This window comes from Corapipo altera, unplaced genomic scaffold (assembly GCF_003945725.1).
Source record: "Corapipo altera isolate COAL_440 unplaced genomic scaffold, ASM394572v1 112, whole genome shotgun sequence".
Taxonomy (NCBI): domain Eukaryota; kingdom Metazoa; phylum Chordata; class Aves; order Passeriformes; family Pipridae; genus Corapipo; species Corapipo altera.
The window spans coordinates 307,340-323,000 of NW_020884899.1; the positions used below are offsets into that span (position 1 = coordinate 307,340).

At 36.9% G+C, this 15,661-nt stretch overlaps 1 protein-coding gene across 8 annotated transcripts in view; it reads left to right on the forward strand.

Annotated features, from left to right (window-relative positions):
* TTLL7 (tubulin tyrosine ligase like 7) overlaps positions 1-15,661 on the forward strand; it is a 62,704-nt gene that overhangs the window by 32,804 nt on the left and 14,239 nt on the right. For 7 of the 8 annotated variants that reach the window (XR_003528581.1, XM_027648868.1, XM_027648869.1 and 4 more), the window contains 9 exons: positions 1,890-1,984; positions 2,616-2,763; positions 2,846-2,919; positions 5,834-5,969; positions 6,775-6,861; positions 11,081-11,276; positions 11,985-12,265; positions 13,514-13,588; positions 15,092-15,226. Coding sequence is in view for 7 of the 8 variants with exons in the window: in XM_027648868.1 (XP_027504669.1) it covers positions 1,890-1,984; positions 2,616-2,763; positions 2,846-2,919; positions 5,834-5,969; positions 6,775-6,861; positions 11,081-11,276; positions 11,985-12,265; positions 13,514-13,588; positions 15,092-15,226 (1,227 nt within the window). In the remaining variant the exon portion in view is untranslated. The remainder of the gene's footprint in view (positions 1-1,889; positions 1,985-2,615; positions 2,764-2,845; positions 2,920-5,833; positions 5,970-6,774; positions 6,862-11,080; positions 11,277-11,984; positions 12,266-13,513; positions 13,589-15,091; positions 15,227-15,661) is intronic. The other variant, XM_027648874.1, reaches the window with a different exon arrangement.

The following is a 15,661-nucleotide window of genomic DNA, read 5'->3' on the forward strand; positions in this document are numbered from 1 at the left end:
CAGCCTAACTGAGTATGTCCCAGTTCATGGGTCACTGAGCTCCACATAAGAGTCTCTCAGCTGACAGATACACATGCAATGGTTTGGTAACCAGTTACTAGGAGTACCTCTTGTGGCATATCACTAAAGGTTACTGTACTACTGTCTTACAGATTAGTCAGCAATCATATTTCTTGTCTGGAAATAAGGGATAACCACATGACAGATAAAGGATAGTACTTTCTTTTGAAGGATATTTTAAGGGAAAATCAATTGCCTTAACATACAGTTTTTGCATAAGACTTCTCAAGCTTTTCGTCCATGACCACAATTGATAAGACACTTTATTCCAGTGAATATTTAGCTCCTTACATAAGTAAAATTATATGCAGATATCAAACAGCTGAATATAGAGAGTGATGGTATTTGCATTCCTTGTACTACCATGTGGAAATACATTTCTGATGTATCTCATCACATTTCATTGGCACTTGAAAGGAAAAAAGGGATGTAAATTAATGTTTGTACTGTCACAATGTGGAAAAAAATCAGCCTTTGTGATGTGATAGGAGAGGAACAGGTCAGTCTAAAGGGTTAAAAAATTAGATATCTGGAAGAAAGTCTTCCAAAAAACAAAATGTATAAATCTTTTCACTATTTCTGCTGAATTTTCATGTTTTTTGTTTCAACATCAGTTCTCACTGCTCAGTTTGCCAGCCTGTCTGCAAAACCAGCCAACAAGCTGATTCCAAAGCTGAAAGGCACCTGTTGGCTATGAGCATAAGTGACAGGGCAGCTGGGGCCCAGAACAGGGCAGCTGGTGGCTCAGCAGCAGCACAGTCCTGTCCCACAGCTGCACAGGCTCTAAGAGGTCCTTAGAGTGTTAAAACAACATATTAATTAACCGCTTTTCCCCTCTGCTTTGGACACACAAACTATCCCACTGGTGATTTGCACGGGGCTCAAGGTGTTAGCATTCACTGCTGAAGCCCTTTTGTATCTGTCCCTCCTGGAACCAGCACTGCTCATTCACGATCAAGGTGAGATTCCTGCCTCTCACTAGCACTCGTTGCTCAAATATTAATTTTTATGCCATCCTGGAAAGGATTCCTAGAGTAAATGATTATTTATTCTCAAAGCTTTCTGAAAATGGAAGGGACTCCACAGCTTGGTAGGGTTGTAGGGTGGCTGGTTGAGACTCCTGGCTGTTAAGAGTGTGATTTAGTCTTGTTGATTCCCAGTTGCATTTCCTTGTTTCTCTATACTTATGGTAACATTTTTAATCTCTTTTCTTGTACGTAGCTTATAAACTTTTTGTTACTGAGACATCTAATTATTTTTTGTTTTCACACTATGTACTGATTTAATAACATAGATCTCTAGGTGTTGCTGTCAAGTGTATCTGAAAAGTTATTTAAATATGCTTGAGCAGACCTTGAATTAGAGGCTCTTTTTGTTCTTGTATAGTCGTTACTTTTTAGAGTAGTATTTAAAGTTGCTTTCAGGCTGGGAACTAGGAAAGAGTTTAACTCTTCCTGTGCTGGACCACCACAGCACAGCACATCATATCATCTGTTATAATGTGTTTAACAGCACTTTGTGTGGTAAATTTTCTGGATGCAGCAAGTGCAAGTAGATCAGACTGGATTCTCTTTGCCAGTACTTGAATGGTGTTCACTGTAAGTGGCTGGATAACTTGGTGGCTGAAAGGTACAGCTCCTGGTTCCCAGTAGCTGTGATACTCAATACTCTTATTTTTTTAAGAAATACAAATGGAAAAGAGCTTCTCCACATGTATTCTGTAAATCTCTGCTATATTTAAAAGAGTCATTTCTCCAAAGCCTGTTACAACAGGTGTGTTCCCCAGGAACCTGAACATTCCTGACTATTCTGTATCTTATTTTTTTCAGATTAATCGTGCCCCAAGCTTTGGAACGGATCAAAAAATAGACTATGATGTAAAAAAAGGTGTTCTGCTGAATGCATTACAACTTCTCAACATACGGTAACTTGTCCTCTTTTCTTTAGTCTGGATCATTGTTTGCTTTGATTTTTTAAAATTTTTTCTTTTCTTAAAACTTGAATTGGACAGGAAGGAAATGAAGACCTTTTTTTCACCTTCATATTTTCAAAATGTAAATGTTTCCCTTGCTGTCAGTTTTGCTATAGAAATAACCCAAATTTAATTTTTCTTCTTGCATATGTGCTTGCAAAAAAAATGAATAGTAATAGTAATTTTTGTACTTTAAAAAAAAATTATTTTTCAAAGGGGTCTCAAAGTTGGGATGTGTGTGCAGTCATGGGCATGGTGATAGTGTCATATACAGTCAAAAGCCATACCCTCTACAGGAAAAGTTTGTAGCTGGGATATGTTGGAAAAAAGCTACACTTCGGGAAAATAGAAGCAACCATGTTTGTACATTAAAGTATAGCAGAGAGTTTATACAGTACCCTTAAAGAATATTGTAGCCATGAAAGATAATACTAAATAAACTCCCAACTCAGTGAGTGTTTCAATTCTAATTTTATGTCATAAACCACACATGACTGATTGGAAAATACAGACGATACACTTGATATGAAGGTGCATCTTAGCTGCATTGGATTGACATTTCTTAATATCATCTGTGTTTCAGGACAAGTGATAAAAGGAGAAATTTAGCTCAGCAGAAGGCTGAGGCTCAAAAAAGACTGTATGGTCAAGGGTCAATGAGAAAACTGTTGCCAGGCTCCTCAGAGTGGGAGAAGCAGCGCCACACGCTGGAGAGGAGAAAAGAAGAGCTGGTAGGGAGGGGAAAAAAGAGCTGTTTCTTGCCCGTGGTTTATGGTCTCTTTGTTTTAATTGTCTTATTTTCTTGATTTGTAGAAGGAAAGGCTTGCACAAGTACGTAAACAGATTTCCAAAGAGGAGCATGAAAATAGACACATGGGGAACTACAGGTGCATATTTTTGACTGTATTAGTAGGAAGTATTCAATGCATTCATCGGGAATAATGGAAATGAGTATTTGTGGTAGATGACAATTTTCTCCTAAAAATGTGTAGGCATTTATAGAAAATATATACATCTACATCAGGTAGGTTTTTATCCAGGTAGTTCTTTTCTTGATTCTAATTTTTTATAAGCACTTAGGGATTTATATGACATCAGTCACCCTAGTGACTGATGCAAGACATCATCTTGCACCTAGTGCAAGACATTTGTTTGAAAGATGTGATTATTCACACTCAGTGTGCCAAGGAGCATGACTTGTTATGGACCTGTCCTGTAATCACATATGATCATTCTTATCTCATTGGGGATGAGGGAGGGCAATATAGGGGTATGATTATTCCCCTGTAAGGAAATCAAATCTGATTTGTATCTCAGAGGCTTGCCAAAAATTCAGAAAATTTGTTGGTGCACCCACCATTTTTATTAGAGTGACATTTGAAATACTATATTTGTATTTTTGCACTTTGATTTTGGATCTTAGTAGGTTTAAACATAAGTGCCTTTAGATTCCATGGTAAAATATGTTCAACAAGAGCTTTATCTTGTCAGTTACAATAGGCATTGGCCAGAAAACAAAAATTTCGTTTAATGATGTTTTTATTATTATTTCTTGATTTGTGCTTCAATGAGAAGTGAAAGCAAGGCCTACAAATATTTGTTGAAAGGGAGCAGAGTATGGAAGAGATGATGGGAATATTTGCCCACTCTTAATAATATTCATCCAGAACGTGGGAGATCTGAGTTTACATATTTTATTCTGAATTAGTCAGAATGCCTTTATTGCTGTTCTTCATCACTGCTTTTTTTGAGCAGATGTTCTGTAATTCCCAGGAAAGTTCTCATTTAAACAGATAGATGTTTGTGTGAAATTTTCATTTTTGATGACTTAACATTTTGCTTTCAAAAAGTCTGACTTTGTAACTTTCCCAGTTTTAATTACATCCTTTCTTGATGGAGCTGAACTAGTATGTAAAAAAACCCCTAAATGTAAAATGAAGTGATGAAGTGGTTATTTTCATGTCATTTAGAGAAACACCATGGTGCTTTAACACGTTTTTCTTTTTTGCTAACTTTAAAATCTCCCGTATTAAATGATCACTTTTTAGGTTGTTTATTCAGTTCTTGACTGAAAATGAGCCACATGTTCTCCTTATTGAGCTTTTGGGTTAATGTCATTCAATAAAAACACAACAACATTTTTTTCTCAGGAAAAAGTGAAGTGTCACTTCATGAGGAATGTGCTCCTGTAAAAGGGCAGAGCAGCTTTGTGTTTTCTTATTACCGTGGGCTAGAGAAAAGGCTGAAGAATCAGTAGATCCTGAGAAGGAAAGTAATCTTGGCCAGAGATGCAGAGGAATTTTCTCGGAGTGTTATGCAGTATTTTCTCCATGTGAGATTCCTTCGCAAAGCAGGACTAACTTCTGTCAGGCAGGGACATAGAATCATGGACATTTTGGGTGCTAGTATTGCTGCCTGGATTAATATGGCACTCTGAGCAAAAATCCAGAGACACCTCAGTGAGCCTCAGCAGGCTTGGATTTGTTCTGTGAGTGTCAGCTCAGCAGCTGGCTCAGTTGATGTCTGTCTGCAAGCACAGCTGGCTCCAGGAGGAGTCTGGGCAGCCCAAGGAGGAGCTGTGCTTTCCAGATTTTGGGAATTCCAGAGGAAGTGGAAAGGACATATATGACTTTGAAATGGCTTTCGGCTGCAGTCTACTTCTACCTATATTAAAAGCATTATCCTTCCTTTAAAGTACTGTTCTATGACACTTTTTCTGCAGTAGAATCCACACCATTAAAACATGTTGGCTGAGCCTAAATTAGAGCTCCTTCAGCAAAACCATCTTCGTTTTGCTCTAGAACTGCCCCGAGTCTAATGGTATTATAACCATCCTATTTTCATTGCAACAAAATCCTCATGATAGACAACTTTCCAAAGAGAACAAGTCTGAAAAGGAAGAAGGAGAAAGAACTTTGTAAAAAGTTCAGAAAGGACTCACAAATACATGAAAGTCACATAATACCTATATAAACGATGTCTATGCTTTGCACACTGCAGGCAAAATTAATTTATGGATTACTCCTTACAATTCATTAGAAATTAAGTTTTCCATCTTCATAATTTCTGACTGTGTTTCAGGCATTCGTGACAGATGGATTGAGTGGTGTTCTTCAAAGCCCATTCTTGCCTGATGAACATGAATAAATCACCAAATCCTGCTTCTCATACTGCCATAATCTTCTTACCTGTGATTTTAGAGAATAATGGCATTGCTGCTCTAATGGAAAATCAGAGTCACTCTATATATCCATGTACCAGAATTCTTTTTCTTTCTTATAGTGCCTATTTCCTCCTGTTATTTTTTTGGAGACTTGAAGGATTTAGCATTCAAGTTCAGTACATATTCAATCTTTAATTTACATCCTGCCCAGGAAATCAAAGCAATTGTTCAGATTTTCACTGGTTTGTGTCCTTTTATTGCTAATACAAATTATTTTGTGGCTCTACATTTTACATGCGATATTTTGTTAATATTTAATGAATCATTCACACCTGCATGCATCATTCACACCCACTGAAATTTCTGAGCACTGCAAAACTGGGGTTTGGTGTACCTCTGGAATGACCTGCATGGTTTTCTTTTTGCTGGTTTAGACATGAATGTGTTGACCGAGTTAAAATTAGATTTAGAGAGCAATGTTCAGAGTCTGTGTTTTATGGTATGATATTATATAATTATTATAGATGGGGCACACATGCATTATAGAAGAGACTGTATTAGTGACTTTACTTTTGTTCTTAGCCTGATCAATAGCTCAGCTTCTATCTTAAACTCCTCTCCTTTTTTCCCTGTGTTAGGCGAATTTACCCTCCTGATGATAAGACATTACTTGAAAAGTATGACACTTTGTTAGCCACTGCTTTCCAGACCTTTCTTGCTGGAAGAGCAGCTTCACTGCAGCGGGAAATGAATAATCCTTTAAAAAGAATGAAGGTACTGAAGTACATGAAGTATTGGCTTTAGAAGTTGCTTATCTTTGAATTGATGACCTTGTGGTTTAGTTTCACGATAATCATGTGTGATGGCTAATAAATAGCATTTGATAATGTTTCCATGATTTTATTATTATTCTTTGTGCAGCTTGTGGGCCAGATCCTTGAATCTGGATGAACTGCAGTGGACCCAGGGTGGAGACAGGCTAGATGGCTTTAAGCTACTTTACCATATCCCTGATCCTCAGCCTTACCCCTGGCCAAACCAGAGGTTGGCAGAAACTGCTTTTGAGCTGGTAATTGCCTCCTTCTTCCTCCAGTAACGTTCCCAGCCTATTCATCCACCTCTATGGACTGGAACAAGAGATACCCTAAAACCAGCTCCTCTAGTTAAAGGCATCCAAAAACTCTGCCTGTTTGCTTACTTATTTAGTCAGAGACAGTAGGAAAATTGCTATATTAATAACCAGTTAATGTGATTTAATTTGAAATCTGAGAAATAAATGATTTTGCATCTTTGTAGTTGGCATCATCCAGCAGCTTTACAGGAATCTTTGTTTAACCCTTTCTTCAGACTTTTACTTTTAATAAATGTTAAGACTTGATTTTAACTTTCATTTTGCTTGTAAGGAGAGATGCATGCATGAGAAGAAATGCTTTTATTTCCTCCTGTGGAGGAATTCATAGTCTTATTTCAGGAATTAGTAATCAGAGTAATTTCAAATTCCTACCACTTTCTGCTTGAATTTTGGAAGGACAAGGTCTGTCCTGCTTTGAATCAATTTTAATGAAATTCCCCTTTCTAGGAGGAGGACATTTTGGATCTTCTGGAGCAGTGTGAAATAGATGATGAAAAGCTAATGGGAAAATGCACCAGGCAGCGAGGACCTAAGGTATTTGACTTCTAGATTTTTTGTTTCACTCTGTAGACAGGTATTCTGGGAATTTTAAGTGGGGAATTTAGTTAGCTGGTCCTGGTGGAAGTTTTCTTCTTCAGACTGGCACTAACTTTTTTTTTAAAGTATGGAGAGAAGCATCACTACCATTTGTCCAACTAAATCCCACTAAAATTTTAAATGTGTATAAGATCCTTCTTTCCCTCTCTAAACTGTTTTGAGGAATTGCCATGCTTGGCAACTGCTGTTGTGCAAGAGATTGCTTGATTTCAGTGTGTGAAAAGATTTTTATATCAATAGCCTATCTCAAAAGAATGCTTTCATCTTTAATTGATTAGTTCCAAAATTAGGAATTTTGAGATCATGGAATAAAAGGCACTATGGAAGATCGAAGAATTAATTATAATTTTAGTACGTCTGTGGCTTCCTCACTTGCTAAAATAGTTGTACAGTGTATCTTGGAACCTCTTTTGTATACAAAATCTGCTTTTAATGTGAATGTATATTATTTTTAGCTTAATGTTTTCTGATTGTGTGCACAGTTCATGTGAGTCTTTGCCTTAAATAAATGGCATATCTCTGTAAGCCAGTAAAGATAAATAGTTTGAACTTGGCTAAAATAAGTATGTTTTTTATATCCTCCAAATGTTTTAGGTCAAGTCTGCTTAAAAGAGCCTGCCTCTGTGTTCCTGAGCTCTGAAGGATTTGTTTATTGATGCATGTAGATTTTTTCACAGCGTTTCATGTTTCTGATGACATGGTGTACAAATCTGTGAATCTAAGTACAAAATGAATGCTGACAATTGTTCTGAGCTTGAAGAGGTACTTCAGATATGTGCAAGAATCCAAAGGGCTACCTCTTATTACAGGCATGCATACTGGAAAGAGGATCTACATACCCAATCTGGTATTAAGATAGATTTGCAGGGACCTCATTACAAATATGGGGATTTTGTGAGCTAGTGCTTTAACAGCAGTGGATTCATTTAAAGAAGAAAAAAAAAATCCAGTCCACTCAAGCAACACACTCAATCCCCATTCTTCAGGAATTCTTTTCCTGGAAGTTTGTTTTCAGTTCTTTAACATGGGGTCACTTAATTCAAGTTTAACATCTCAGTCACATTTTTTCCTTTTTCCAGAAGCCTGTCTTTTCCCAGCAACCCCCAGAGAGCATCCACCTTTTGACTGTATCACACAGACTTGATCTGTTCTACCTCTACTCTGGTTGCACACAAGCCATTCCCAAACTGGAGCCTGTAAATGTTTAAAAGGGTACTAAGCCCAAATTGAAAAACCTCTCTCAATTAGTTTTAGGATGAATTTTGATTAATTATGGGTCAGACTATATGCCATGGTCTTCTTTTATAGCAGACAAATGGACTGTGTAGCTTACAAGCTGCTCTACCAGTACACTACTTTGCATTTAGAGGAGAAAGAAAACATTGCTTATGACCGGAATTTCCTTTTTTTTGGTTATAAAATCAATGAAATCAAAAGGGAAAGCAATGAAACTAGCTATTCCAGGGAGATTGTTTCTTTTCCTTGCAGTGTGCACACTTCATGCTATACAGGATTTCTAGTCCTGCATCTTTTTTATGCTCCTGTTACACTTCTCAATCATTTAACCCTCCCTGGCTGTATAATGTGTTGTGCACTCCCTTTGAAATACAGATGCCCATTGTGGATGGGCTTGGATCTTCTACCAAAAGAGCAGCACCTCTTTCCTGTAAGAGGTGAGGTGCATATGGCCAATGATATGCATTTAATTGGCCAGCTCTTTGTAAAGGGGATGCTATGATATGTGTAGGCTCTAAATATTTATTATAGAGAAATCTGGAGAGTGGGACAGGCAGTAGAACTTACTATTGCCTGTCAATCTGTCAGGTAGGAGAATAATCCAGCTGTAAAACTCTTTTAGTAACCATAAAATCCTACAAATAAAGAACTATTTGCATATTAAGAAAGTAACGTATGCAAATTCTGACAGAAAAAACCCGAAACCAACCATGGGACAGGTACTTTTCACATCATGTAATCCAACATGAAAGGTTCTTTTAGCAGGTCATAAAGTCTCTCCCCCCTTAAAATTCAGTAGGTGGCCTGCTGACAGAAGCTACTGTTAGGAGGTCAGATGCACTGCCTTTTGTGCACTCTCCTCCTCAGAAAAAAAGAACAGTCGGGACTCAGAAAACTCTGTACAGAACAGTTGGAATAGTCAGGGGAGACGTGTTTTCCTCCTCATCCTCCTCCCTACATAGAAACATATATAAATATCTACACTTGCACATACCTATCTATATATGAAGGGTAGGGGGGGGTGTATAACAACTGTTCCATAATTGCCAGGAATTTCAGCCTTATTTTTATTTGAACATGACAAGGAACTCCGTGTAGAAAAAAAATCAAGAATTTCTTAGAATGAAGGCATTTTTTTTCTGCAGTGAAAATGTTGCTGAGTTCTGTGTGATTGAGAAATGCATTCTGGAAATGTCCAGCTTATTTGTAGCCTCTAGAGGTCTCCTTTCCCCTCCCCACTGCCGGGGTTACCGTGTCTCACACTGTACCGGTGTGTGTGGGATGAAGGGCTAGGCAAAGAAAAGAACAGCTAGGAAATGAGCAATTACTGTCCTTTTCAATCCTTTGCTATAAGATCAGATGAGTTTAGTCACAGAAAAATCAGGTTAGCATAAGGAGAAAATCAAGGTGATTAAACTTGCTAAGCAATCAAACATCTCTTACTTTAGGAGGTCAGTTTAAACCCAGATCATTTGTCCTTATTGCTTTTCATAATTCTTCGACTTTTCTTTTTGTTCTTTTGTGTTAATTGATGTGAAGTCCTGGTCAGGATGTTCTTACTGTTTAGTGTAGAATGTGTGAGGAACATGTATATGATAAGTGGAAAGCCCCTGTGAGTTTTGAGTGAAAATGTTTATTATACCTTGCCTAACTCATCAGGAATGTCTGATCAATGCATTTCTATCATACACAGTGTTTCATGGTTAGGACAGCTATTTTTAAGAAAGCAGTAAGGCACACTGTCCTTCTGGCAGATAGACAAATACATAGCAATGTATTCTTTGTGTAACAGCAATTGTCAGGGCTCTCCTCAATGGAATATTCTTCTTTAACTTCTCTTTATCTAGTCTAACACCTTAGGATTGCATAAACAGGCTGTCACTTTTTAGGCAGAAATCTCTTCCCTGCTTTGTCTGGAATGGAAGTTTAGGAAGCATATGTTTAGTTATAAAATGTATCTTGCAGCAATGTTTTGGGGCTTTTTTCTGTTACCTCTCCTAATAAATCTAGGTGCATTACATTATGTTAATACATTAGGAAAGTTTAAATTCTTCCCGAGAGTTCTTCTATTTCAATCTGACTCAAAGTATATTCAGAAATTATGATTTTTTTTTTAAATCTGAGCTTTAATTGCAATCCATTTGATGACTAGGAAGATGTTACCATCAGCATAGCTTCCTACAGCTGAGAGTTACTGGAAAGAAAATGTGTAGGAAAAGAAGGTGACCAGTTAAATCTGCTTAGGATAATAGAGGTAATGGAGGATACTGGATTTTTCTTGTCTGACCGACAGCAGATGGAAGAAGGAAAATTTTCACTTGTCGTTTCTGTTCTTGCATCAGTTTCTCTGTCTCCTACTTTCTGATTTTTGTCTTGCAGTATCCTTGGAAATAGCTCAGGATTCATTAGCCGATGGCACTGAATCCCACGTGCATATGGGACACCAAGAACACCCAGCACAGCTTTCTATATTCTTCCAGTTTCTGCTCTCTGCAGGATGTGGATTAATCACTTTCTCTTTCAGAAGTATAGCAGCTGAAGTTCCTTGGCATGTTTTTTTACTCCATGTTGATCATGGCTGAACTCTAACTTCAATTATTGCAAATATCAGCAAAGGACCTAAACTGATTGTAAATAGTATTCTATAGCACTTGATTTATGATTTTAAACTATAATTCAACATGTCTGGTAGTGCAAGTCATACTTGAAATAAAATAATTCCCCCCCCCATTACTATATTATGCTGTTCTTCCTGTGAGAAAGATTAGGATTGTTGTGGAGTCAGTTTAATGAAATATTTAAGCATTTATTCTAAAATATAGAACAAACTTCCAGTCTAATTTGGGAGGGTTTATAGCTGTGCAAATCCTGCCTGAACCTGCCTGAATCAGGTACTTTTTTTCCCCCCCTTTTTCTTTAGCCCTTGTGTTCAATGCCAGAAAGTGCACATTCCTTAAGGAAAATTAAGAACCACAGTAGTGATAGTAGCTGTGATAGTGGTAGCTGTGTGTCAGAATCGGAAGAGGAAACTGAAAAGGAAGATCACAATGAAAAAAAAGAGAAAAAAGTTTCATACGATCTTGAAGAAAATAAATACAAACCTTTGGAACGATCAGGTAAGTTAAATCATTTTTCCAAGTAAGTCTGGGTTTGATGATGAATTATATGAAACTCTTCAGTATTTTAGAATGTATCAACATTTGTATCTTAGGAGTAAACACTGCTTTGCTTGTTTCATTTTCTTTAAAGTATTTTCTAAATTAGTAGATATAGCATGTTATTTTTTTGTTTCAGTAGTATATTGTCTCAAAGAATTTCATAATGTAATTGCACATGTGTAGTACTGCTTCTAAAATGTTATTTTTCATAGCATTTGTTTAGCAGAAGACTGAATTAAAAAACTACAGCTATACAGGAGCAGACGAGGGATGCCAGATCTGCAAATATGGGATCCATCGAGCACATTTTCTCTCCTGTTTCCATATTCTTACGGTCAGGAAGTCACACTCAGTAGTCACATACTTTTTGACCTACAGGGCACATGCCCTCTCTAATAAATCTTATGGATGTTATAGAGGACTGGAGTCTACTTGATTAAAGCTGAATATGGGGAAGAAATAAATCTTCTTATAGAGTGTGGAAATTATGTCTTATTAGGGGATCTGACATGACTGACTGCTACATTTATAGTTGTTATTCATCATACAGGGTGGTACAACATATGTTCACACGTGTTGATCATGTATGTTATTAGTTACAAAGACTGAAAAATGGGCATTAAGAGAATAGTAAGTAATTGCTTCACTCATTTAATTTGTCTGCAGGGAGAATGAACTGGAAACCCTCCAATAAAACTGTCAAATCTCCATCATCCCCGTGCCCTGCGTCCTGCCCAGGCCCCATGAGGCGCTCAGTGAGCTGCCCTCGCTCCATCTCAGTGCTCACTGTGCAGCCACAGGCAGCTGAGCCCCGGCCCTGCTCGGCCAAAGCCCCTCTGCAGCTCCAGAGAACATCCTCAGTGAACAGGTCTCACTCCTTGAACCGCAGCCCGTCCTCAGCCAGAGTCTCTCACACAGCCACCTTGGGGACTGGGAGCTCTCCAGGGGTGAGTTAACACAGCAGTTACATTCAAAATGTGTTCATTTCTCCAAAACTCAGGAAACACATTACTAATTTTCACCATGTCAGAAAGCCTAAGGTTATTTTGACAGATGCTTGGGAATACAGGATCTCTAGACCTGTCTATGACTCAGGGTGAGTGCTAACTGTGATGTTTCAGGGTTCCTGGTGCAGCAGTAGAGATGTTACATTTTGTGAGAATGGAAGCCTGAAGAGTTTTTGTGAGTGGGCAGCCCTCTCTACTAAATAGGTTTTTGAAGATAGAAAGGGTCATTACCTCTCTCAAAAATTTTCTGTGATTTGTTTGGGGGCTTCTGGTTCTGAAATAAGGATGCACTTACTTTCAAAATATTTACAGTAACAAAAATAGATCAATATTCCAAACCCAGTGTATACTCCAAGGGTAAATACATTGTACCAAAATAAAACATTGGTAAGACTTTGTATAGGTGTCCATTGTAGAAGGTGTAAATAATTTTCAACCTGTACTTGTTTTATGTATGCTATACCACTGCAGTAGAGCTCTACTTCCACAGTGAACAGCTGAAAATTTATGTAGTGCTTGTTGTCTTCAGGATTTGCCACTGCAATAACTGCAAGCCATTTTCTTTCTTTAAAAGGGAAGATAAAAGCTTCCTTCATTTTGAAGCCTCTCCTTGAGACAGATAAGCAACTAGACTGAATAATTAATAATCAGATTAAACACTTTTAGGTGTTTAGAATTTGTGTGGTTAGCTATAATTTCACAATGTACTTTGAACAATATATATATTTTCTCATTTTGTTACCAGACTGTCATCCTCTTTGGCATCTCCTTCCCAGCCCAGGCATTTGTGCTGCTGTGTTTGCATGGTGGAGCACAGTTCACTTACCCAGGCAGTGCTGGTGGGGCTCAGGCCCAGGCTCACACTGCCTGTGGTGCCACAGCCTTGCCATTCCTGCTTTGATGCCTGACCTATATATTCCATCACCCACATCACTCACTGCAGATGGGGCAAAACAGATTGGCACTTTTAACCCATATTTGCAGCCTTTCTGTATGTGGTGAGCTTTGATTATGAGAAATCCTTTTGTAATGCTAATTAACTTGCTTCATAGTATTTACTATCTTTAATCATCATTTTTATCCAGTAGAACACTCATTGTCTGTTTTGCCTGTGAGGCTTTGTCTAAATGATGAAAAAGGATCCTTTTAGAATTGTGTGCTGACATCTTGTGAAATACTCCTTAACAGAGTTTTCCATCTCCAAAGTCAGTTAATAGAATTGGAAAGACATTAAGATTGTGTCTTCACAACAAAGCACTGAAGGTATTTTTTATCACATTAGCTATCTCGAGTTTAAAAATACCCTTTTATCATCATGATGTACTCGGAGAGTTTAATGAGACAGGGCTAATATAGATTTTTCTGTTCACATTAACTTTATATCAAATATAAATTACTGAAAGATTAAGAACAGTCTCTTACCATCTGACATTAAAAATGGGCTACTTGCTTAAATTAACATTAGTAAGAAACTATACTCCCTTTTTCATTGAGAAAGCTCCACCACAGAAATGATCTTGATATGCAGAACAATTACACTGGGTGATAGAGCTTAGGTCACACTTCCTAAAAATAATGTTAATAAAATTACTTACAGAATGGATAAGAACTACTCATAATTTAGCACCGTATTCTGAATGGAACTCTCTTCATAATTATTTTTGCAACTAAGAATAATATAATATATATTACTGCTAGAATAAAATTAAAATTGATAAACTGTGATTTCCTAAAAAGAAATCATTTGTGCATGATAAAGTGTTAGTTTATCTATCTTTTGGGCAAAAAAAGAGCAGCATATTGCCATTTTTTGGAGGCTGCTGAGATCCAAATGTTCTAAAGATATGGAAACAAAGTTTAGAATAAGCCATTTACAGTTGGAAATTGCAGATGTTATTATAGCAGTTATAAACAAAAGTGGATTTGGAACTATTTGCTATCTTATTTCGGCCACACTTATATGTATCAAATTGCAGGGTATTTTTTTGTACTTGGAAATATTTATCCATTGCTTAAGCAAAAATATCCTTAAGTATTGTAGTTTTTACAATATACAAAGATTTAGAAATGCCTAAAAATTTTGAATATCATCTTGAAAAAAATTAAAATGCAAAAGTATGTTAAAGTAAAGAAAGAGGATCAGAAATACTTCTATGTAGTATCTTATGTTTTAAACCCTCCAGAGAAGGTCTTTTACAGACACTGCAGGGTTCTGATCAGTGGTGGTATGAAAAGCACTGACACTTTAAACAAAATTCTGGACAACTGAAGACACTGTCAGAGCCTTGATTGACCAGAACTGGAGCAAAGTGTCCTTACTTTTTAATGCTTCCTGAAATCTTGGCTTAATGATATACTGCCAGTTTCTGTTCAATTGCTGAAGTGAAAAACTGAAAGGATGATTTTTGTGACTAATAATATTTTTCATAATGCTGAATTTGAATTCAAAGTCTGTTATCTAAATTTCAAATTTATACTTAAACTGTGTGCACCATAAATATTGAATATATATTTGTGTATTCTGTTTCAAACAAACTTACATTTGAACTTACATTTTTCTTGAATTTCTTGACAACTCTAAGTAATGGTGATGCATTAATGTACAAGACACGTGTGTATATTAGTTATGTCTTAGATAATATGTCTATAAATTTAAAGAATATATTTTATATCACCCCATTTATAAATTTTTTTGAAGCAAACATCTTTATAATGTGATTTAATGACACTCTTGACATTTTTCCTCTGCTTCGTATTGGTTTTTAGAGTGAGTCTTTGCTGCAACAGAAAACAAAAGAGCAAGAAGTTGCTTTGACAAAAGAGACCCTTCTCCTTATCAATGACATGAGAATCAAGTTCCCAGGAAAAACAGATGAAGAATCTGAATTAATTATAGAAGATGTGAGTATCTATAAATAAGAAAAAAGAACAGGCTAGACACTGTTTAGACCACTGAAATGAAGCAAAGTAAAAAGCTCAGTCCATGATTCTTGAGCTCCTTTGGCCTTAAAACTTCCAAAACTCAGGATAATTCAGAAGAGTTTGGAAGTTTGGAGCTTTGCATACTTTCTGACTTTAAAAAAGCAGCACTGAAAGCATTCCTATGTCCTTATAAAATATATGAGAAACATTCAGGAAGATTAGGAAAATTCAATTTTTCATTGTGGAGAGAGTTAAAACTTTTAAGTAAGCCAAGAAGAATGTCACAATTAATATTTCATCTGATTTTGTTAAAACAGATCCTGACATGTTTAATTTGCTCTCAGATGAGCACAGCAGAGCACTCAGAATGGTATCTGCAAGGCAGACTGGAACTTTGCTGCTCATAAAGAACAC